The sequence below is a fragment of the Rhineura floridana genome, chromosome 7, assembly GCF_030035675.1.
Source record: "Rhineura floridana isolate rRhiFlo1 chromosome 7, rRhiFlo1.hap2, whole genome shotgun sequence".
In the NCBI taxonomy this organism is placed as follows: domain Eukaryota; kingdom Metazoa; phylum Chordata; class Lepidosauria; order Squamata; family Rhineuridae; genus Rhineura; species Rhineura floridana.
In genome coordinates this window covers 609,395-633,646 of record NC_084486.1, presented here as the reverse complement: position 1 = coordinate 633,646, position 24,252 = coordinate 609,395, and the positions used below count along the sequence as shown (strand labels likewise).

At 41.9% G+C, this 24,252-nt stretch overlaps 1 protein-coding gene across 4 annotated transcripts in view; it reads left to right on the top strand.

Moving 5' to 3' along the window:
• The window catches only part of ANXA7 (annexin A7), a 36,524-nt gene extending 13,912 nt beyond the window's left edge, over positions 1-22,612 (top strand). For all 4 annotated transcript variants that reach the window (XM_061634645.1, XM_061634644.1, XM_061634642.1 and 1 more), the window contains 11 exons: positions 3,507-3,729; positions 4,448-4,543; positions 6,516-6,553; positions 7,857-7,959; positions 8,742-8,836; positions 9,599-9,712; positions 15,951-16,121; positions 18,990-19,160; positions 19,276-19,351; positions 21,204-21,316; positions 22,300-22,612. In XM_061634645.1, the coding sequence (XP_061490629.1) occupies positions 3,507-3,729; positions 4,448-4,543; positions 6,516-6,553; positions 7,857-7,959; positions 8,742-8,836; positions 9,599-9,712; positions 15,951-16,121; positions 18,990-19,160; positions 19,276-19,351; positions 21,204-21,316; positions 22,300-22,422 (1,323 nt within the window). In that variant the 3' untranslated portion in view covers positions 22,423-22,612. The remainder of the gene's footprint in view (positions 1-3,506; positions 3,730-4,447; positions 4,544-6,515; positions 6,554-7,856; positions 7,960-8,741; positions 8,837-9,598; positions 9,713-15,950; positions 16,122-18,989; positions 19,161-19,275; positions 19,352-21,203; positions 21,317-22,299) is intronic.
• The last annotated feature ends 1,640 nt before the right edge of the window (positions 22,613-24,252 follow it).

Genomic DNA, 24,252 nt, shown 5'->3' with positions numbered 1-24,252 from the left:
CTTCCCCACTTTTTATTTGTTGTGTATTTTTTTCCCTTATGACTGCTTTAGTTTTGTTTGTTCCATGTTACATTTATTTGTTCTGTAATTCAATATTTGAATGGTTTGTTCTTATATTTCCTGTGAGTAATATGCCTGGTAGTCTGTCAAGAGTTTTTATTTTCTTGTTCAGGTACTATAGTTCCTTTCTGGATTTTTTTTGTGACAGAATTAGTGGTTGTTTATTGGATTTCTTATCCACACAGAGTGGGTTACAGAAATATAAAAATACAATGTTAAAATAAGTTAAAACCATTTATAGGGCTGTATTCAGTGTTAGTCCTACACAGAGTAGACCCATTAAAATTGATGACCATGACTAACTTGGGACCATTAATTTCAGTGGATCTGTTCTGAATAGAAGTAGCTTTGGAGACAACCCATTATCAGAAGAACATGGTGGGTCATAAAAATTATACAGTCACGAGAGTGGAAGTATACTAAAGTCAGCATGGATTTTTCACATTCCGCAATGTTAAATTGAAAATAACCCCCATGCCATTCTGATCCTTCCCATCAGCTCATTTCAAAAGAAAACCTTACTCAGAAACATTTGCTTAACAACCCTGTAAATTTTCATGGCGATACACAAAGCAGTCAGAGAGAATCAAGAGTTCAAAGTCTAAAAAGAGAGAGGAAAAAAACAGATCCCTTTTGGACTTTTTTCTGTCATAATCTGTGGAAATTCATTAAAAATCAGCCATGTTCACAGAGTATCTGTAATCCTGTTACTGACCTTGCCCCATACTTTGACCTTCATCTTTAAAGTTTAAAAGTTAAAAAATGCCTACCTGATTTTTAATTAATTTAAGACATTTTGGCTGGAACCCAATGATAATGTTGGGCATGCTCAGTAAGAACCAGCTGTCAGTGTTGTAAAAGCCAGACTCGCAGCTTCTAGGCTTGCCTAATCGGGGCTGCACCCACACCAGTCTTTGATTTCACATGAGACAGTCATGGCTTTCCCCAGAGCATCCTGGGAAGTATAGTTTGTGAAGGGTGCTGAGAGGAGACTCTTATTCCACTGACAAAGCTCCAGTGGCCAGAGGGGTTTAACAGTCAGCCGCTCTGATTGAAGCTCTGTGAGTGGAATAGCAACTGTCAGCATCCTTCACTAACTACCCACCCAATCTCCTCCCCTTCCTCCCCTTCCTCCCCCTCCCCGCCTCTCCTCTAGGTCAGTTTCAGCTATACTAAGCATCATTGTACAGGAGTAAATCCCATTGAACTCAAAAAGCATGTGAATGATCAAGCCTCCCCCCTCCTCCTCCCTTTCCTTCATCTTTTGCTCACCACTCACCATATGCTCAGAGCCACATATTACTACACTTTTCTAAGCTACCCAGGAAGTGGATTGGACAGTGAAAGACCAAGCCAAATTGTGTTTGCATTTTTACAAATTTGTAGGGCAGTACAATACCTCAGAGAGGAGGTCAGGTTTCCTGCTCCCCTGGTGCATTCACTATAGCTGCCCAATTTCCCTGCTTTTTAAGGCTTGATGGAAACATCAGTTGGCTATAGGTATGTTCTTAAACCACAAGGTTTTTTGCCTATTAATGAATTAAATAAAGTGCAGTGAACAAATACTATTGCATTATTTCATAGAATTCAGATACTGGTGAAGGGATCTGTATTATAAAGGAGGAAAAGGTTCAGAAATGTTGAATGGCTTCCCACACCCAATTTTCTTCAAAATGACATTAATAATATGAATGTTACTAATATTTATAAAGTACTTTTCATTTCCTGACCCCTCTTTTTCTATCTATAAATTTCTATCTATAATCTATAATATCTATAATTTGCCAGGGTTAATCTTTGTATCCCAATCGTTCATATCCTTCAGTTAACTAGAACCAGTTCTGATTTTGAGGAGTCCTAAATTAATTTTAAAAAACAGAAAATTAATAACAAAATAGAGCTGAAATCAGAGCATTTCCTGGCCATAAACGGCCATTTACAAAGGGACCCTTCAGCTTGTCCTTGGGAAAAGGCTTGTGGCACAACTGCAGGCTACTACATAAAGATGTTGGAGGGGGGTTTTTGTTCCAGAAGTAGTCTGCTCCTAGGCCCTTTCTCTTCCTGGGTCTTCTGTGAGGTGTAGGAGCAAGTTTCCAGACACTGAAGTAGGAAAAGATGGGTCTGATTGCCTTGTCCCTAATCAGACAGCATGCATGGTAAGATCAGGAGTGGATGCTGAGTCATCATTTTCAACAATCCCAAATGATGCCTGATGTGAGTCAATTTGTTTATAGCATGCAATAGGAAACTGTGGGTTACCGCAGCAAAAAATTGTATTTACCATAGCTGTTAAGCAAATACTAGCTATTTTATTAGTAGGCTGTTGAGTAAATAAGCAGATTCCAAACTGACCCCTAAAGGGTACATATCTGCCACTGAATTGGCACAAGTTGTTATGGCATCCATATAGTGTAACTTTGTGTAGTGGTTTAACACTCAGTGCCTGAACTGATCACATTGTTAAAATATGAGGATCATGCTGCACAAAAACTAAAGTGATTCTTTAAGCAAGAGTAGTTGTTTTGGCCCAGGGCAAGAAGTCTTGCAGAACAGTGCAGCATTCGCAAATTAGAGCAACAAGGCGCAGAGCGGAATTGAGCTTTTCTAAGCTGAAACAGCCTGTAAGATAGGGACACTTTGGGCACTTTGGGCAGCGGGATGTTGGAGATGTCTGATCCAACAGGGCTGCTTTTCTGTGAATGGGAATTAAATGTGCTTCGGAATGAGAAGGGCTGGCTTATATTTAACGTTGTGTGATAAAAGTGAAGCAGGATCCAAACATTGTTTTCCACTTGCCCAAGATAATTCATAGCACTGTATGAACTCTTTTCTTTTGGATCTTGTAGCAATTTTTCTTTCACACATGGTTCTTTGGATCCTGTCCAGTATGAATCTTAATGCTCTTGATACTTTGTAAACCTTTCCTGGTGAGTGTTTTAATTGAAAAGTAGTTTTCAATTAGATCACTGTATTTCGGAAATGACTAAAGCATCTTTAGTTACAATTGACTTTGCTGTCTGTATAATAGATACTGTTCTGTCTGCTTGATGAAGAGTTGTCTGAGCTACATGTATGCATATAACAGAAGTTAGTTATGTGAAATGTATGCTTTGAGTGTATAAGCAGACTTCAAATTTATTCTCTAATCAGCTTTTTGACAGGATTGGGGGCTTTGTTCTATAGCCCCTGCTGTTGGCAAACACATTTTGAATTAACATTTTTTACACTTATTGCATTAACTGTTTTAATGGTCAGGTTTGCATTTAACACGCCAAGCGTATTTGTTTCATGCATGACCTGCGTGCCTGTCTTGTTTTTGTTTTCTTTAACCCACCAGTTGGTGGAGCTGAAGTGGGAGCCCCAGTATAGATTTCCAGTTTTCTGTGAATTTCTCTAGGGATCTGTTTCTCAGCTGTGTTAACGTTCGGTTTACTACTTGTGTTTAGCCTACAGGGCAAGAGTCTGCTTATCCACCTGCTGGTCAGTATCCTTACCCTGCTGCTCCTGGAGGATTCCCACCTGTGGGAGGTGGTGCTTATCCTGCTGCTCCACCAGCTAGTGGTTTCCCAGGGAGTGCAGGATATCCCCCTGCACCTGCTGGATATCCCCCTGCACCTGCAGGATACCCTGGGGCTCCTCAGCCTGGCGGGATGCCAACTTATCCTGGAGGTAATATGCCAAAATGCTGTTTGCTGCTGATCTCGATTGTAGCTGAATGCCTGCTCTTGGTGGTTCAAGGGAAATATAGGCAAAGAAAGAAATGAATCCATGCTGTCAGGGTGGTGGTTGCTATGTTCTGCACTTTTTAGAACTCTCAGACAATTTTAGATCAAAAGGGCAAAACTAAATGCTCAGCTTCTAATTGTCTCCTGGTCAGGCACTGATTGCATTAGGGCAGGACACTGTGTAAGTGAGAGTGACTGTTCAAGGCTGCACACCAGTCCCAATCCCACACAGTGTTAACTGAATGTGTAGTTGCCACCACCAGTCTCATGTGAAAGACCAGAGCCATGTTAGGGAATAGGTTAAATGCTAGAGAAGGGCACTGGGAGGAGCTAGCCTTAATTCCACAATCTTTGTTGAGTGATTCTCTAACCTGTCCCCCTTCTTTGCCCATAGCATGGAAGAGCTACCTTGCTCAATTTGAAAAGTTTCTGATCCTGGAATTCACTTAGTTAAAGCCTCATATCCAATATAAAGAAAGGTTTATTTGGACCATGGTGGAGAGTACAAGGAAGATAGGTTATCAAACTGAAACAATTAAATTAGCTGAGCATTTTGTAACGCTTTGCATTGATGTATTATCTACGTTTTTTGTAATTTGTATTTAGTATCCTTTGATTACACTTGCATTATTGATTTTAAAGATAATTATTGTTTATTCCAGGTGCTGGGTTTGGAATACCTTCAAATGGTTCTGGCTTTGGCTATCCGCAACCTCCAACCCAAAGTTATGGTGGAGGTGGACCAGCACAAATACCAGGTATCACCAACTATTCTGGTTAGATACTGTTGAGGATTAATCATACTGATGCCTATATATATATGGATTTGGAGGTGGAAGGCATCTTATAAAACATGAGACCAGTGAAGCAAATGTTTATCTGAGTACTTTTGCTTGTATGAGTCAGTCTTTCCACTTCTTAAATACTGTACACAATAGTGGTTAACTACTATTGAAGCAGCCTCGTGTATAGATCCCATGTGGAGACACTGGCTTATGGAAACAGCCTCTGTACGCAGTCCCAGGTGGCTTGTGAGTCCACTGGTGGTCCCACGTGGCCCTTGATCGCATGGGTGCTGCTATAGTTAGCTTTTAAAACAGAGTTTGAAGTTGGTTATGGTTAACTTTGCCTGACCGCGATAATGGACTGGATGAGAGCTAATAAACTGAGACTCAATCCAGACAAGACTGAGACACTGTTGGTGAACCCCTTCCCCGCTCAGATGGTGGATGTGCATCCTGTTCTGGATGGGGTTACACTCCCCCTGAAAGAACAGGTCCGTAGTCTGGGGGTTCTTTTTGACCCTTCCTTGTCTCTTGAGGCTCAAGTGGCCTCGGTGGCACGGAATGCGTTTTACCATCTCCGTTTGGTAGCCCAACTACGCCCCTATCTGGACGGCGATGACCTCGCCTCAGTTGTCCATGCTCTGGTAACTTCGAGATTGGATTACTGTAATGCACTCTACATTGGGCTGCCCTTGAAGACAGTTCGGAAGCTTCAGCTAGTGCAGAATGCGGCAGCTAGATTATTGACGAGGACCAGTTGGTCTTCGCATATAACTCCTGTTCTGGCTCGCCTGCACTGGCTACCTATTTGCTTCCGGGCAAGATTCAAGGTGTTGGTTATGACCTATAAAGCCTTACATGGCGTGGGACCGCAATACCTGGTGGAACACCTCTCCCACTATGAACCTACCCGTTCGCTTCGTTCGTCATCGAAGGCCCTCCTCCGGGTACCAACTCATTGTGAAGCCCGGAGGGTGGTTACTAGATCTAGGGCCTTTTCCGTGGTGGCCCCCGAGTTGTGGAATAGCCTCCCCGAAGAGGTACACCTGGCGCCTACACTATTATCTTTTTGGCGCCAGGTAAAGACCTTTTTATGCTCCCAGGCATTTTAATCACTCTAATCTTTTTAGCTTTTTAATCTTATATACTAAGTCTTTATTTTTATTTTCTGTTTAACTGTATTTGTTTTTATGTCATATATGTTTTTGTGATTTTATTATTGCCATGTATGTATTTTACCCTATGCTGTTTACCGCCCTGAGAGCTATTTGCTAAGGGTGGTGTGTGTGTATATATATATATATATATATATATATATATATAAATAAATAAATAAACTTGCTCAGTGCCAATGCAGATGTAGCATGGCACCATAGGGAATACTAACCCAAGGGAAGGAGGGAAAGTGGTGCAAAAAGGGGGGGATTGGGGAGAGGGGCCTGTGGCATCCTGGAGACTCCTAATTTCCTGATTGTGATTAAGCTGCTGCTAGTGCTATATCTGCACTAGGTCCCACTTCCTAAATTGTGGTTGTTGGCCTGGGAGCTATTGTTGAAAAGGATCTTGGAAATAGTGATAGGGAGTTCCAGACTATAACTGGTAAGTGTTTTAATGGTGAGGTTTGCATTCAACAAGCCAAATGTATTTGTTCCATGTAGAACTTGCAGACCTGTCTTGGTGGTCCTGAAGCCAGTAGGGGATGGAAGGAAAGGGACAAGTCCAGAGCGGGATAGAAAGTGACGCAGTCAGAAGGGTGCTCAAGGCACTGTGAAATCCGTAGGCTCCTTTACAAGTCCTGATGTTTTGTCCTGATCTACTTGAGGAAATGTCAGTTGAAGACCTAGGCATAAATCAGTGGCAGACATCAGATTTTGCTATGATGATCTGCTATTCACGCAACATGGCAACTACAAGACTCTTACCTCAATTTTGTATTTTTCTTAAGCTGGGTATCCAGGTGGACCTACACCAGCACCACCTCAGGTATGTCATTTGATTATAAAATGGGACAGTACTGTTGGTTTTATTTGGGTGTGTGTGTGTGTGAATTGTTTTGACAAAGAAAAATCTTAAGATCCAGTCCTGCAGATCAATACAAAAGACTACTCGCCTGCATCGTATCTGAGAAATTCTTGTTCCTCCTCAAGTACAGCTTGAGAACTTAGAGAATGACGCAGATGTAGCTGAGCCCCTCAGACTTAGTAGACAGTAGCTTTTGGCTTTCCCTTTGCAGTGGTGGCTGGTGCCCTTTGGTACTGGAAGAGTGGTGGAGCCAGGCCCAGTGACAGGCAGAGCCCCATCCTCCCTGCTGAGTTCTACAAGGGCAAAACTGACTAAGGAGGAGGCCGCTGACAGGCAGGGCCAGTTCCTGGGCTGGTTTTAAATAAGAAGGCTAGCTGGTAGGAGGCTGGCTGAAGGCAGACTGAGGCTGATGGGACAGTTCACTGTTCACCTTAATGGACCAACTTCCACTGGCTTTGAGGTAGTCTTCATGGAAATAAAGCAAAATCTACCTAAACAAACGTATAAATGTGTTGATTACACTAGGTGGATAAGTAGAATCAGTTTGAATTCCAAGAAGGTAGGTTTACATTAGGGAAAGCTTTCTAAGAGAAGCTGTGGACTCTTGGCTCAGGCTGCACAAGCCAATTCTCCCCCATGTGCTTCAGTTCCTTACCTCACTTCCTTGTTTGTGAGAACCATAGTTTGTCATTGAGTCTAATTTGGAAAACCATAGTTACTGGATAATTTGCCTCTGGACCAGAACTGGAAACCGTGAATTGAAATGGGTTTTCAATGGTTTGCCTGATTTTGAATAAACTGTGGTTATTGTGAATTGGGAAGTGAATAGGGAATTGGAACTCACAAGGGAAAGATGGCTTGAGCAAGCCTAGCTGTGGCAGTCCATGTAAAAGAATGAACTGAGGGCAAACATATATGTCAAAATTGGGTAAAAAGTTTGAGAAAAAGTGATTTAAATCAAATCAATTTTTAAATGCTCATGCAGCAGTCACCTGTACAGTTTATGAAGGCCTGCCAAGCTTTGAGGATTGAGACCTTAGTGACTCCAACATGTGCATCTAGAACATAATAGATTTTGTCAGAAATGTGGGAACTCAGCATTAGTAAACCAAGTCTGTTCAGCTAGAATAGACTGACTTCCTGACTGCATAGGAGGTCTCTATGGGTCTCTCTAAAGTACTGACTTTCAAAATTTCATTGTTAAGTTGAACAAGCATTTTATATGAATCAGTAATATGGTAAAACACAGATTTCTCAATCTCAGCCTGCAGGAATCTTTCAAAATACACAAGGCACAATTCGACCAGCTCCTAACTTCGATGCAGGGAGGGATGCAGAAATTCTGCGCAAGGCTATGAAGGGGTTTGGTAAGAACAGTTTTGGTTTTCTGTTTTATACAGTATTCATATTTAAATTTGTTTGAATCAGACGCCAGAGGCTTTTGTACATTCTGTACAATATCTAGTGAGAGATGTAATTCTGTGCATCTCTCACTATATATTTTTAATATGAGAAAATAGTTTACCATACATTTAAACATAACTTGGGGTAAATCATTCTCTTACTCTGCCAGTCTGAATTAAATTATTCATATGGAGTATTTTTGCAAAAGGTTTTCCTCTTTCCATGATTCAAGTGTTTTTACATTTTGGATTGTTTGTGAAACATTTGGCAACAGTGAAAAAGAGCAAAGAGCCTGGGGATAGGTGGGTCTGTGAAGGGGGGTTGAGAATTATAGCCATGAGAGAGGATAACTTGATATCCAGGACACTAGATACATCTCAATGCTGGTCTTGGCAGGAAACGACTTGTCTTCAGTGGGTTGTATCCAACACTGTACAGGGCAGAGTTTGGTAGTACATGGAGTGCTGCAGGTCCCATCATGTGAGTACAGTGTACTAGCGCAACCTTGGATTCTACCCAGTTTTCACCAGACGTCCCCATGTTTGTAATCTTTTCTAAAAGCCTGCTTTAACCAATTCTAGGATCTCTCTGAAAATCCCAAATCTGCATTGGAGTGATTGTTGCACATTCTCTTTAGCAAATACATGATTGCAAGCAGTCTATAAAGCCCTCACTACAGCAGTGTTTTTGCCCCATATATGTGAGAGTGTAGAAGACTGATTTGGATTTTCCTTTTTGTTCCTAGGAACGGATGAACAAGCAATCATTGATGTTGTGGCCAACCGCTCCAGTGATCAGAGGCAACAAATTAAAGCTGCTTTCAAGACCATGTATGGCAAGGTATGATTGCTGGTGATTCTTATTTAATCATCAAAAGGGGAAGCAAATCAGCAGCTGTACAGTAGATGGACAACTTGTGTGCTTAATTGGCTGAGCAGAGAGGTCTGTAATTTAATTTCTTTGTCTTATTTGGTCAAAACCTGACTCGGTGGGGTTGTTTTTAAGAAAGGTAGGAGAGTCCTCTTGTGCTTTACTAGTACAATTATAATAGAACCAATGGTTGTGAAGTTGTAGTGATAGTTGCTTCATGTTCACTATGTGCTGAGGGATGCAACTTTGTTTAAGCAGAGGCTCTCCTTTCAAAAAAGAGTCTGAAAGTCCCTGAGTTGTTTTCCCCCCACAATGTGAAAGTTAAAGGCCAAATGGATTTTTGACATTAAAAAATCAACAGGGACCTAGTTGAGGTATTTGCATTGACACATAATGGTATCAAAGGCACAAACCTGTGGCACACTAACTGTTTCATAGAAATTGTTTTGATGCTACAAAGCTTGCATTTGCATTTTGTTATCAAAAATATGAAGTGATTTCTTTTAAAATGGCTGGGCTCGGTTATGATTTCCTAACTTTGAAGAATAGAAATCTTAAAATAAATTGAGCTATCATGATTACTTCATTTTCTTCGTGAAAATATATCTCACTAGACTTGAGTAAACAGAATGGCATGCCAGCAGCTGGGCTGCATATACAGGCTGATAAGAGTATATGTACATGTGCTTTTTTGAATGTATGTCTTTCTTATACCACTTTGCAATTGGACAGGATTTAATTAAAGACCTGAAATCAGAGCTAAGTGGAAATATGGAAGAGCTGATCCTTGCATTGTTCATGCCAAGTACCTATTATGATGCTTGGAGTTTACGGCATGCAATGAAGGTATGATTTTCACTGTATTTTTTCCCCATGTAAAATACTATATGATCAGAGTAACTAGAAATTACTATAAAACATTCAACTAGATCAAAGCAGTTTCAGAAATTATTTTCAGTAATAAAGATGGAAACTATTAATTTGGGGATGCCAAACAATAACATCTGGGAAATCCTGTTTTGCTACATATTCCTACATCATGTGTTTGTAGCACAGACAAAACAGGGCATTTGTAGTTTCCCTAATAATCCTTGAAACTTATTTTACAGAAGTCAAAGCTTCACAGGATTTTAATGCAACTTTATGCCTACCTGCACGGTTTTGTTTCCCCACTGAAGTGAAAAGTAATGACTCATTTGTATGAGAACTGGAACCATTCTAGCTTCTGTTCTTTGGCCATACACTAGCAGGGGTAGGAAGACTTTAGCGTTAACTTTTTTTCCCCAAAGAACCTTGAGATCCATTAACCTGCACCAGACAAAATGGTGGTTTATGGAGATGAAGTTGCCTTACTATGCCTTCATTCTGTATGCTCTGATGGTTGCATGTACAAGTACAAATCCACATCTGAGTTGTGATAAAGTCAGTGAGTGGAAGATAGTACCTTAGATTTGAGCACATGCTTCAGTAAGACAACCAGGCTAATTAAGTTTACTAAAAAGAGAATCTTGCCAACTGCAATGGGACTTGCTCCCAAATAATTGTGTATATGACTGAAGCTTTAAACTTAAACAAAAGCACTGACAAATCGCTTTCAGCGTCTCTCAGCAGACAGCACCCCTGAAGAGCCTCAAGAAACTCAACAGCATCAAGAGACACTGACTGCAAAGAAGACTCCACACCCCAGAAGAAGAAGGCTGATGCAACCACCGCTCGCGGCAAAAAGAGGAGGGTGCTGGTGGTTGGAGACTCGTTGCTCAGGGGGGTAGAGGCACCGGTATGCCAGCCGGACAAAATGAATCGGGAAGTCTGTTGTCTCCCTGGGGCGCGCATCTGGGACGTCGCTGACAACCTGCCGAGGCTCATTGGGAAACAAGATAGGTACCCCTTTCTCCTCATCCATGTGGGCACAAACGACACGGCCAGAAACACCTTGGGACAGATCACCTCGGACTATGAGGCTCTGGGTAGGAAGGTCAAGCATTTGGGGGCGCAGGTGGTCTTCTCGTCAATTCTTCCCGTGAAGGATAGAGGACTACAAAGGGAAAGGAAGATACTGCAGGTCAACGACTAGTTACGCAGATGGTGTCGATGGGAAAGGTTTGGATTCTGGGACCATGGTCTAAGCTTCTTGGAGGGGGGACTGTTGGCAGAAGATGGGCTGCACCTCACGAGGACTGGGAAGAATCTCTTTGGCAGAAGTATGGCAAAACTCATCAAGAGGGCTTTAAACTAAAGCCTCTGGGGGATGGAGATGATAGCTTAAATACTGATCCAAAGACAGCGGGTTGTAAACACAACGATTTGAAGGGTACAGCAGACACTGGGAGGGAGAAAGGGATGCACGGCAAAGCTCACAGTATATTAACGGAGGAATCCAATCTGGACAAAAGAGACTTCTGCTGTCTATATACCAACGCGCGGAGCTTGGGAAACAAGCAAGGGGAGCTTGAAGTCTTAGTGCATCAAGGCAAATATGACTTCATAGGGATAACAGAAACTTGGTGGGACGACTCCCATGATTGGAATATAGCCATTCAAGGATATAAACTCTACAGAAAGAATAGAAGCAACAGAAAAGGAGGGGGAGTAGCGCTATACATCAAAGACAAATACACCTCTATGGAAATCCAAGAGAGCGAACAAAGGGGTCAGGTAGAGACCATTTGGGTAAAAATAAATGGAGAAACAAATAAAACCGACATGGTAGTAGGTGTCTACTACAGACCCCCTGGCCAGGAAGAGGTGGTAGACGAGGCCTTTCTCAAACAAATCTCTGAAATCTCAAGGAGGCAAGAAGTAGTAGTGATGGGGGACTTCAACTACCCGGATATCTGCTGGGAGACAAACTCTGCGAAGCACAAAGCCTCCAACAAATTCTTGATGGGCCTTGCTGATAATTTCCTCTTTCAAAAAGTAGAAGGAACAAGGGGATCGGCAATCCTGGACCTGATCTTAACTAACAGGGACGAATTGGTCACGGGAATTAAAGCGGTCGGTACCTTGGGGGAAAGTGACCACGTAATGCTGGAATTCGTGACTCTGGGGAAAGCCAAAGAAGAAGATAGTCAAACATGGACCTTGGATTTCAGGAAAGCCGATTTTAGCAAGCTCAGGGAAATGATGGGTAGGATCCCGTGGCTAGATAGACTAAAGAAAAAAGGAGCCCAAGACACGTGGGAGTTCATGAAGAACGTATTACAAAAAGCGCAATCGCAAACAATTCCAAAGAGGAAGAAAAATGGAAGACATCGGAAAAAGCCAATGTGGCTACACGGAAGACTGGTGGAGGAGGTAAAAGTAAAAAAGAGAATGTATAAAGAATGGAAGGAAGGACGCATCACCAAGGAAGAGTACCGACGAGCGGCTCGGACTTGCAGGAATAGCGTAAGGAAAGCTAAATCCCAGAATGAGCTGAGGCTGGCGAGGGAAGCGAGGAACAACAAAAAGGGGTTTTTCAGATATGTTCGAATCAAGAGAAAGACCAAGGAAATGGTGGGACTGCTGCTCAATGACGATGGCAAATTGTTGACAGATAACAAGGAAAAGGCAGAACTGCTCAACACCTATTTTGCCTCCGTTTTCTCCCAAAAAGGGAACAGTGTGCAACCTTGCATCGGTAGCAATCTCAGTAAGGGGTCGGGACTGCAGTTCAAGATTGATAAGGAGATAGTCAGGAAATACCTAGTTAACCTAAATGAGTTCAAATCTCCAGGGCCTGATGAACTGCATCCCAGAGTATTGAAGGAACTTGCGGATGTAGTCTCGGAACCTCTTGCCATCATCTTTGAAAAATCCTGGAGAATGGGAGAGGTGCTGGAGGATTGGAGACGGGCAAACGTCATCCCGCTCTTTAAAAAGGGTAAAAAAGAAGATCCGGGGAATTACAGACCGGTCAGTCTGACTTCAATACCGGGAAAGATATTAGAACGGATAATAAAAGAGTCCATTGGCAACTATCTAGATGACAATGCTGTGATTAGTAGGAGCCAGCATGGGTTTGTCAAGAAAAAATCCTGTCAAACTAATCTCATCTCTTTTTTTGATCGGGTCACTAGCTTAGTAGATGGTGGAAATGCTGTAGATGTCATCTATCTAGATTTCAGCAAGGCGTTTGACAAAGTCCCCCACGACCTTTTGATTAGCAAACTGGTCAAATGCGGACTAGATGGAAATACTGTCAGGTGGATTCACAACTGGTTGGAAAACCGTACTCAAAGAGTGGTCGTCGGTGGCTCTGCTTCAGACTGGAAGGAGGTCTCGAGTGGAGTGCCACAGGGTTCTGTCCTGGGGGCGATACTCTTCAACATTTTTATCAATGACTTAGACGATGGGGTGGAGGGAAGCCTTATGAAGTTTGTGGATGATACGAAACTGGGAGGGATAGCTAACACAATGGAAGACAGGAATAAAATCCAAAGGGACCTGGATAGACTAGAAAATTGGGCTGAAATTAATAAAATGACATTCAATAAAGACAAATGCAGGATTCTGCATTTAGGCCACAAAAACAAAATGCACGGGTACAGGATGGGAAATATCCGGCTTAGCAGTAGTGTGTGTGAGAAGGACCTTGGAATTGTAGTGGATCGCAAGTTGAACATGACCCAGCAGTGTGATGGTGCAGCAAAAAAGACAAATGCAGTTTTGGGCTGCATAAACAGAGCTATAGTTTCCAGGTCAAGGGAAGTAATAGTCCCACTATATTCTGCATTAGTCAGGCCTCATCTGGAATACTGCGTTCAGTTCTGGGCGCCTCATTTTAAGAAAGATATAGACAAGTTAGAGCGGGTTCAGAAGAGGGCGATGAGGATGATAGCCGGTATGGAGAGCAAGTCTTATGAGGAAAGGTTGAAGGAACTTGGCATGTTCAGTCTGGTGAAGAGAAGACTGAGGGGCGACATGATTGCACTCTTTAAGTACCTGAAGGGCTGTCACATAGAGGAGGGTACAGATTTGTTCTCTGCTGCCCCAGAGGGTAGGACTAGGTCTAATGGTTTTAAGTTGCAGGAGCGTAGATTCAGATTGGACATTAGAAGGAACTTCTTGACAGTAAGGGCAGTTTGGCAATGGAACCGACTGCCTAGGGAGGTGGTGGGATCCCCTTCGCTGGATGTCTTCAAGCAGAGGCTGGACAGCTATCTGCGGGAGATGCTCTAGCTGTGGATATCCTGCTGTGAAAAGGGGGTTGGACTCGATGGCCTACAAGGCCCCTTCCAACTCTAGGATTCTATGAAATATTACTACCAGTACCACACATCACAGTTTTGTTGAAAATTACTAAAAGCTGGGGATTATTATTCTTTATAGAAATATTGACAGCATGGAGGCAAACCACTTTATTACTCTAACTTTGGCCAATAGTAAAGATTGGCCAGACTGGTCAATATGTGGCAGAATCATAGCAAACTAACGCACACACGCACGCATGCGCTAATATTGATGAACTATGACATAAAATTTTAGATAACATTATAGCTGGAAGCATGTGTGTGTGCATATGGGGTGGGGTGGGAGAGGAAATAAAGATAACAGATCCCTGCACGCCCTCCAGCATCTCATTCATGAGAATAGGGATACTTCTATACATAAGTAATTGTGTGGGGTCAAGAGAGGAATCAGGTAGGCCACGGGGCAAACCAGGAGACAGTGACAGGACTTGGGAAGGGAAAGTGAGGCAGATAGATGAGGGAGAAAGGGGCTGAACATCTGCAGTAGAGTTTCTTTTCCCCATCATTTGTTCTTACGCCCTGCCCAAGCATAACTTGTTACAAATATGTAATATAGGCCTCCTCCCCCCCCCACTATGATTCCTTGTCCAGTTTGAAAAATGGACAAGACCTTATCTGTTCTGAAAAAAACTGAAGAATTAATTGGCATCCTCTAGCCTTTTATTCCCTTTCCTCAAGCTGCTTATGTCTCTGGTTGCCTGACATGTATTTGTGACAAATGCCCTTTAAACTCCTGTTTCTGGTCAGTTCTATTTGGAGATGAAACTAATTTCCTCACAGGGAGGGTCTGTAAATCTAATTGGGACTAGCTCCTGATGGCCCTGGGATCTTGGTATCCCTGTTTATTTTGGTTCTTATACTTCTCTCCTACTGGCACACCCTGTTGGATCCTTCTGCTTATGCACAGGAAGTGCTTAGGAACTAAGGAAGTCTGGGACTTTTACTTTATACCATGTAGGCAGCACATCTCTCTCTGTCTCAGCTTGGACCATTGAGCCCTGATAAAGTGTATCTGTTTCCTCACCCATACTTGGGCCTTGCTCTTTCATAAGTACCATTCATTTCCAATCAGGCCATCAATGGATTGTGCTGTTAGATTATAATACTTTTCTTCTGTAATAAACCTTGGGAACTACTGGAAGCTGGCTGTTGACTGAAGGTTCCTCCTGCTGGGAGGAAGGGCGGGATATAAATCAAATAATAAATAAATGAATAAATAAAATAAAGTAAGTTGTTGGTGGGATGTTTTGGTTTTTGATTTGTTCCAAGAACTAACTAGAAAGATGCCCAACTGCTTGCAACATAATCTACTACATGAAGCAATATGGTCCAGATCCTCCTGCAACACAAAAAATAATCTATCTACTTTCTAATATAACAAAACAATTTGATTTTCTGCTCTACTTTCCTAGCAGTCTGATTTAGGATAATGTATGTAGTACTGTACAGCTGGTATAGCACAGTGGAGAGGAGAGCCTGGGAGTCCAGAGTCTGCTCGTGTCTCCTGGGTGTAAAGGGTCAGCTAAAGATCACCCCCACTCCGAGTGGCTCAGGGGTTATGTGCCCTGCCACTTGTGCAGCCGTTGGCAAGTGCGTAGTCCCAAGGAGCCCAGTTGCCCCCATCTGGCAGGTGCGGACAAGGAAGGAGCTGGCTTCTGCAGCTGTGGCAAGCTGAGCAGGCCCTGGCCAGCTGGGGAGGACTAGCCTCAGAGGGAGGCAATGGTAAACCCCCTCTGAGTACCGCTTACCTTGAAATCCCTATTCATAGGGTAGCCATAAGTCAGGATCGACTTGAAGGCAGTTTCCATTTCCATTTCCATTTTTCATGTAGTACTTTCCTTCTCCGCTTGCAGGGTGCAGGCACACAGGAGAATGTGCTGATTGAGATTCTCTGCACAAGGACAAACCAGGAGATTCGAGAAATAGTCAGATGTTACAAGAATGAATTTGGAAGAGACATTGAGCATGATATTCGGTCTGATACATCAGGACATTTTGAACGTTTACTTGTATCTATGTGTCAGGTGAGGTGAAAAACCACATTCCATCATATTTATGTTTACCAAACACATTATTGAATCCTGAGATGTTGGCCCAGTTGTGACACATCTTGCTGAGCTCTAATTTGGCTTCTTGTGTTGTGCAAACCTGGCTTTTTTGTATCCCAAATGTTTTTAGAACACTTCTAATCATCAGTTTTGTTACTTTTCAAGTCCCTTATTTAATCAGCCGTTGAATCTTAGCTGTCAATATAATATGAAACAATCATGTTTCTTTATTTCTGGACATGTTTATTTAAAATATGTGCAATATGACAGGCACCAGTGGTGTACATTTCTGTCATTTACTTAAAAATGTACCTTTTTGCCCATGATTGCTTTGCTATGGTTTAATCCATAATCTTGTTTAAGATCGAATGGCAAATTCTCTTTCAAATCTTATTAATCAGATGTAGAATCTGCTACCAATATCTTTCTGCTTCAGTACATGTCCAACAACAGTGGATAACATCTTTTTTCCATAGCACACTTCTAGTATTGATCCATATTATTCTGACAGATCTTAGAATGCTTGTAAAGTATGTGAATACCTTTTGAAATAACATTTGGACACAGTTAGTTTGTACCAAAGATAATTCCACTTCACCACTGGCAACTCCATCTGTAAGCTTTTACCCCTTTTGAGATATATTCTGGGTAGGCACCCTTTCTTAAATGTAATAGATTTATGCTAGAGTTATTCAAATTTGATCATTATTACTGATTCAAATGGAGAAAGTGTTCCATCTTATCTCAACCAGATAGAAACTGTCTAGTCCCTCCCATCTCTTCTGGAAGATAAGCATAATTTAACCTGACCACTGAGGTCACAATTTTTGTATAGGTCCAAACTGTGATATATACAGCTCTTTTATTCAACAGAATAAGACAGAAACTATCAGGACAAATGCTTTCCCAATACTTTCCCCAGGTTACAAGAATACTTGTCATTATCTCAGTCTTTTCTCTAGGATGCAACCAAAATAGCGTTTAGAGGTAATCTGCACAAACCAAAATTGCATGGTTTGGAATGCTACTTTGCTGACCAATTCAACCTGTTAGGATACAGGCATAGGTATGAGCATAGATCATGGACCACCAGATATCCTTCTTTTGCAGATTGTATCAGAACTTCATGTGTTGTTTTTAAATACACAAATAGATTATTTCATTGCCAATCTTTCATATCTTGCTGTGTGGTGGGAATGGCTAACCTTTGGCCCTCCAAATGATGATGGATACCAGCTCTCATTAGTCCCAGTCAGCATGACCGACAGTGAAGGATGGTGGGAGGTGTCGTTCAGCAACATTTGGAGTGCCATAGATCCTCCTGTACAGGATTCTCCATCCCTGCTGTGTGGTAAAGATAAGATATATTTTGTAGAATAAAATTGATCAGGAAGTGTTTGCTTTAATGTCCATAATTCTCCATTCCAAGAAAGTTTAGACATGTCTGTCTTTCCAGCTCAGTTTTAATTTTCTCTCCCTTTAATTTTCCCAAATGACATTTGCTTAATCATTGTTATTATTGGTGAAGATAAAATTATTGTACTAGCCTGTTGTTAATTGCGACAAGGGTAAAAGCTCAGTAGTTTAAAAATAAACAAGTAAGGAGAAAAGGGTGATCTTGCTTTGTCCTCTAGTTAATTTAAATTGCGGTGACTGAACTATTATGATCATAAATTAAGTGGATGGAATTAATTAACTTTTATTGAAATTTTTTTTGGCCAACCTCTGAAAAATGAGGCTGTTCTATTCCAGTAATGGGAGAAGTTTTTTAACCTCACGGACAGTCAGTCAATCACTTCCTGATCCTCACATCCAGGATATTTTTTGTAAGCTGTTATGTGCTTTCCAAACCAGGTTTTTTCCCTCCCATGTTATCTCCTCCAGTTACTACTCTCCACTTTGTGTAGGTTCTGAAAGATCATAGGCACTGGCTGGGCAGTTTAAAAAAAAACATTTTAATCATTCCTCATTAATATTTATATATCACTTAATATGCAAAATCCCTAGGTGGTTTACATAAAACACGACAATGTTCAATCTGATATGCTTCTGTGTACCCTGAGAGTCCTCTCGGCATATAGTAACTACTACCTTGTTTGCAGGCGGCCTAGCACAAATATCCCCCCAGTGTAGTATTAAAGGGGATGATTGTTTGCTTACTTCCTTTTTGCATGCTTGTATGATCAGACAAAGATCTTGTAAACTGTAGATGCTTAATCTTGTGAATTGATTTGCTGTGCCTGAGGAAGGTGAAGGATTGTTGCCTGTGTTCAGTTCCTTGGGTGAGAGTATGGATTGCACCCCATTCCACGCAGCAGCTCCCTCACATATAACAGGCAAGTTCAAATCATGGTGAATGGCAAGCAATTAAGCATCAGCTTTTAAGAAATGATACAGAGTAATCATATTTTTATAGTTCACTTTTAATTGACTGAAGGCAGCTTGTAACTAGTTTAGTACAGTAGGGCCCCACTCATATGGCAGGTTAGGTTCCAGACCCCCGCCAGAAAGCGAAAGCCGCTGAAAAGAGGATCAGCTGTAGCGCGGGGGTCTGGAACCTAACTCACTGATCACTCCAGAGTGGGAGATGATCAGATCTTCCCCTTTTCGGGTGCTATCAGCTCGAGTGGGAGTCTGATCACGCCAGAAGAGAAGATCAGCTGTGTACTACAGCTGATCTTCCCCTCCTCTGGCACGATCAGCTGGAGTGTGGGGAGCTCCAGACCCCCCTCCAGCTGATCGCCCGCTGGCACATTATTAGCAGAACACTGAAAAGCGGGGCACCGAGAAGCGGGGCCCTACTGTATATAATGTTGTAGTCAATATATATTTTTCCCTTTACAGGGTAATCGGGATGAGAATCAAACTGTAGATTACCAAAAAGCTCAACAAGATGCTCAGCGCCTTTACCAAGCTGGTGAAGGGAAACTGGGAACAGATGAGTCTTGCTTCAATATGATCCTGGCATCTAGAAGCTTTCCCCAGCTGAAAGCCACAGTTGAAGCGTACTCTCAGGTAGACAAGAAGAGGGGAAGGGGAGAGGAACCTGAGAAGTATTCATGTGGGCTGGATTTGGGTTCAGCCAGTTCTTTGACAGAAGAATTAACACTTTCCATACATCTTTTTGCAGATTGCTAACCGTGATTTATTAAGTAGCATCGGCCGGGAATTTTCAGGAAATGTAGAACGTGGCTTGAAGGCTATCTGTAAGAAACTTTTTCAGCATTTTTCGGTTAGGAACTTTTTAGAGCTAATTTATTTTCCAAGCACCTGGAATAATTAAGATGGTGGAGTAGTTGCAGGACAAGATGTTCAGTGATCAGAAACTGGGGCTTCAGTGCCCTTCCCAGTCCAGTAGAATAAATTATGCAAAAGAAGAGGAATTACCCAAATTCATTTCATTTGCATAATGCTATACAATAGTTTACCTGTGTATTCTTCTTCAGCTTGTTTGCGGTGCAGTGTTCCTTTCTATCCACTAGAAGGCAAGGTCTTTGGCGAGAGCCTTCACTGGGGACTGAATTAGAGGCACCACACCCACTTCCTCCCAAGAACAGTTAGTTGTGATCTAGCAGTATTTCACTCTAATAATTGCCTGGTGTTTTAAAAAAATAAATAGAATTGAGCAGGTAAGAATCTTAGCAAGTAAGAACCTACCAAACAATCAAGTGGGAAAAAACCACAGAGTGGGTAGAGGATCACTGCTAAGTGAACCAGTAGAATTTACAGGCAAGTGAAATTCTCTGCTCCCCCTACTTGTTCTATCCCAGTAGTCCAGATAAAGAGGTACAACAGATCAATCCCCCACATTTTCAAACAGGGAAAAGATTGCCTGAACGTAACACCATTCCATCAAATGCTACCTGAACTGAAATGCAATGACCCTATAATGTTTAGTGAATATGTCTAGGGAGGATCAAATCAGGAAGGAGTGTGGCCAGCACTTTGGCTGCCAAGAGCAAAGATCCTTTGGCCTGTGGCACAGCTGGTTTGACCAGAAAGGGGTCCTCTTCCCCCCCCCACGTCTTACCAAACCCATACTGCTGCTCCCCACTAACCCGGTATGGGGTATCTCCCAGGAATTTCATCCCAATAGGAATAGCTTCCCATATATCGTCATCTTGCTCCAATGGTGAACATGGGGCCACCAATGTAATGAGAGCAATTGGGTTGAGGCGGGAAGGGCCAGAGCTGAAACCTGGAAGCAAGAGGGACCCCTTAATGCCTGGGATTCACCTGTGAAGCCTGATGTACAGCTTTTTGCTACCTCTACAAGTGCTCTAGAGTTGCTTTTCATATCTCCTGATGCCTCCTAGGAGCCCACCACATACAGCATGTTTAGTTTAAAAAGAAATCCTAAGTATAAAAATCCATCCCCTTAACTGAATATTCAGAGAAATTATATCCTCCCACATCCTTTTATTCACTGCTATACAGAATTTCTTGCCCTTGTGGGTGTGTCCCTTCCTAAGATAGGTTGCTCCAATGATGCCATCATTCTATTTAACCCCTAACGTTGGATGGAGGAAAGAAGTACAGATCTAAACCGATATAGTGAAGGAAGTGGCTAAGAATTGGGGGGCATCTCTTCTATCATTATAAGACTGGAAATATATGACATAGAATAAGGGATCCTTACAAGAAATTCTACTATAAAAGACTTTGGGAAGGGCAGATAAATAAAAAAATACATGTTAGAATGTTGTTTTACATATAGAAGTTATTCAGCTGTTGTTGGAATGAGAGAAGATGTCAAAATGTTGCCAAGGAGGTATTGCAGTTAATTTGATCAAACATTTTATGTATGATAAATTAGATGTATTATAAGTAATAGTGGCATTGTTATAACTTTAATGAATGATGACATGAATAATTTTATTGTTAAAGTCTGTTGGTCTCTGTATAATCTTATTTCTTTATAGTAACATTTTGAGAAGAAATACAATGGATTAAAGTTGGGTCTTGGGCCTGAAAAAGATTCTGGCATGTTGTTGGTGCTAGAATCTTGTGGCTATGAGCTATCAGTGCCAAGTTTGAATTAAGATTACTTTCTTGCAGTGCAATGTGCTCTGAACCGCCCAGCCTTTTTTGCAGAGAGACTTTATTGTGCCATGAAAGGAGCTGGTACGGATGACTCTACCCTGGTTAGAATTGTAGTCACTCGTAGTGAGGTAAGAACGTTTTATGTAATTAAAGGCTCCACATGCTTGCTTTTTTAATGTAAATGCATCACACTCTTGAACTCTAATTTGGGTACAACAGAAGGGTAGTAGAAGCAGTCAATGCTTTTGACAAATTGTTAGTTGAAAGTTTTCCCTCGTAAGCACATTTATTTATTAAACTTGTATAATGCAAGTGGCACACTGTATAGAATAGATTCAAGGCCGTTAGCAACTTGCAGTGTGTGGCGGACTGACAAGATGAACTACCTGACCTCGCACAGGTCAGGAAAGAGCTCTGTCTGCCATCTAGAGGGAGTAGATTCAGGCTTCTGGCTCCTTAAAAGCTGCAGTGCTTGCCCTAACCTCAGTATTCATTATTGATTCATTATTTCAGTATCTTCCTCTTCTCATTGGTGTTGGAGGATTTCCATACAGAAAATGGGGCAAATAGGAAGTCTGTAGTTATGAGCATGGGGGTGGGGAAAGTTGCAGCTGCTAGGACTGCCGGTTGCAATGCACTTTAAAAATGAAAGAATGTCTATCTGGATCTGGTAATGCTAGTTACCCCACACTTCTCCTACACCACATCTGCTATACCAGAGCTTAGCCTTTATGCACAAGCTACTTGTTCATGGAAAGCAGTATTAGCTGAGCAGCTACCCAAACCTATGGCTCAAGGAGTTCTATAATACGTTATCATGTGAGCAGGATCAATACTTCTGGTATCTGTAAGGCTCCCCTGAAGAATAGTTCCTCAGGTCACCAAGGTCTGGATGACAAGGCAAGTTATTGGCACTGAAGTTTAAGGCCCGTGGCAGGGTGTGTGCATGCATGAGACACAATCCATCCGAAATGTCCCTGGCATTAGGCCTGTGACATTAATAGGAGCCATGCATAAGAAAAGCTTGCAGAGAAGCTTCCTCTTTTGCCCCTCCCTTGGGGCTTTCAGTTGTCTGCTATGTGATAACTTTGCTTTGTTTGTTTTGGCACAGATTGATCTGGTACAAATCAAACATATGTTCACTCAGATGTATCAGAAGACATTGGCCACAATGTTATCAAGTGACACAAGTGGGGATTACAGGCGCTTGCTCTTGGCCGTTGTTGGTCAATAGAAAGCACTCAAACAAAGAAAATGGAACAAGAGCAGCTTGGGCATAGAACCGACTATCATTGCATATATAAGTTATCCAAGACAATGCAAACAACTATGCTTCTAGTGGATGATTTATTTTGCACGTGTAATTGCCTTAATTTAGCACATTATGTACTTTACAATATAAAATAAGACACCTGCTGTCTGAACTGTTGTGAAGTGTCTTTTTCTGGTTACTAGGTGTATATTCAACACATCAATATAAACATTTATCTTACTTAGAAATATTGAATAACCTTGGATTGTAATTAACTAAGTTACTCAGAGAAGACCTAATAAAATTAATGGACCTAAGTAGTCATGTCCATTAATTTAAGTAGGTCTACTCTTGGTGGGATATAATTCCTTATTCATGAGAGCATTTTACACACATGAGTAAAGTCATTTCTGTTTAGGAAATCTTATCCTATGTAAGATTTTCAGAAGTTCAAAAAACTTCAGAGGGAAAAAACCTTAAGGTGGTGGTGGGGAACAACGGGAGCTCAAACGGGCCCAGAACACTAAGGGTCTGTTGTGGGGGTGTAGGAAGTAAAGGAAAATGGGATGAGAATGGGTAACGGAATGAAATGTCTTGGAAAAGGGTATGGCATGCTTGCTGGAGCCTTGAAGAGGAGCCCTCTGTGCTGCAGCACCCAGCAGGATGAAACCCTACCTCCCACCCATCAGCTGATGTCACCCAGTGCTATCAGGTGACAGGTGGGCATGGTTGGGGGAAAATAGGCTCAGGGGCCAAATTGGATCCCCCGGTGGGCCAAGATTAGCCGGCTGGTTGGAGGTTCGCCATCCCTGGGCTAAAGGAATGTGATCACAGCATCTAAAATAAGTTTGTGTGAGATCCAAGCAAAAGAAGTATTTTAAACACTTGCTGGCTGCTTTGAAGGTGTAGGGTGGTATTTTCACTAAGTAATTTTTTTTAAAAAATCCACATTCATAGAAATAAATTAAGCTGACATTTGGTGAGGGAGAAGCTATTTTTCAAATTTTCATATTGGTTATGTATTGCAATGGTTTCTCCATGCACTGTGTTTCAGGGAAATCTAGGGATCTTCGCTCAAAAGATCATTAATGGTGGGTAAGCTTCCCTGAAGGACAGCTTATGGGGAAGCTGCCATTAGTCTATGTAGTCATTAACCATACTGGGCTGAAAGCATAGCTCTTTCACAGACCTGCTGTATAAGACCCTTTTAAGTGAGATGTCAGTGACTGGAACGTTGTGAATGCAACACATGTACTCTACCACTGAGCTATGGTCCCACCCCTCTCTCTCTTTTCCCAATAATCCACTGCTACAGGAAGTAATGGATGTGTTGTGAGGGGCACATAGGACAACAGTGAGGCCTGGTATATCTGGCTTCCTGTGAATAGCATGTGTGCCTTAGCAATTATTGCTCCTCTGCGGCATGTATAGTGGCAGACCAGACACTGTGGTAAGTTTTCTTTTTTTAACAGAAAGTGGGAAACACACACACAAACGAGAGAGCGCACTTTAATATTTTAGGTAGCAAAACTAGGATAGGATTCAGAAACAATATAATCTGAGCTGGATACTACACACGTCTCTAGCTTTTAGACCTTCTGCCAGAACTCTTCCCCCTGGAATGCAAGTTCACTCTTTATTATAGTACAGCAGGAGCAACAGTAATGAACTTCACATCTAATGTGCCTTCTTTGTACAAAGACCGTTGCTTACATTTAGCCAGATGCAGTAGGCCATGCAGATCCCATTGTGAGACACTGCTGAAATCCATTTGTTGTTTGTCATGCAGGACATTGTATTTCCAAAAGTGGT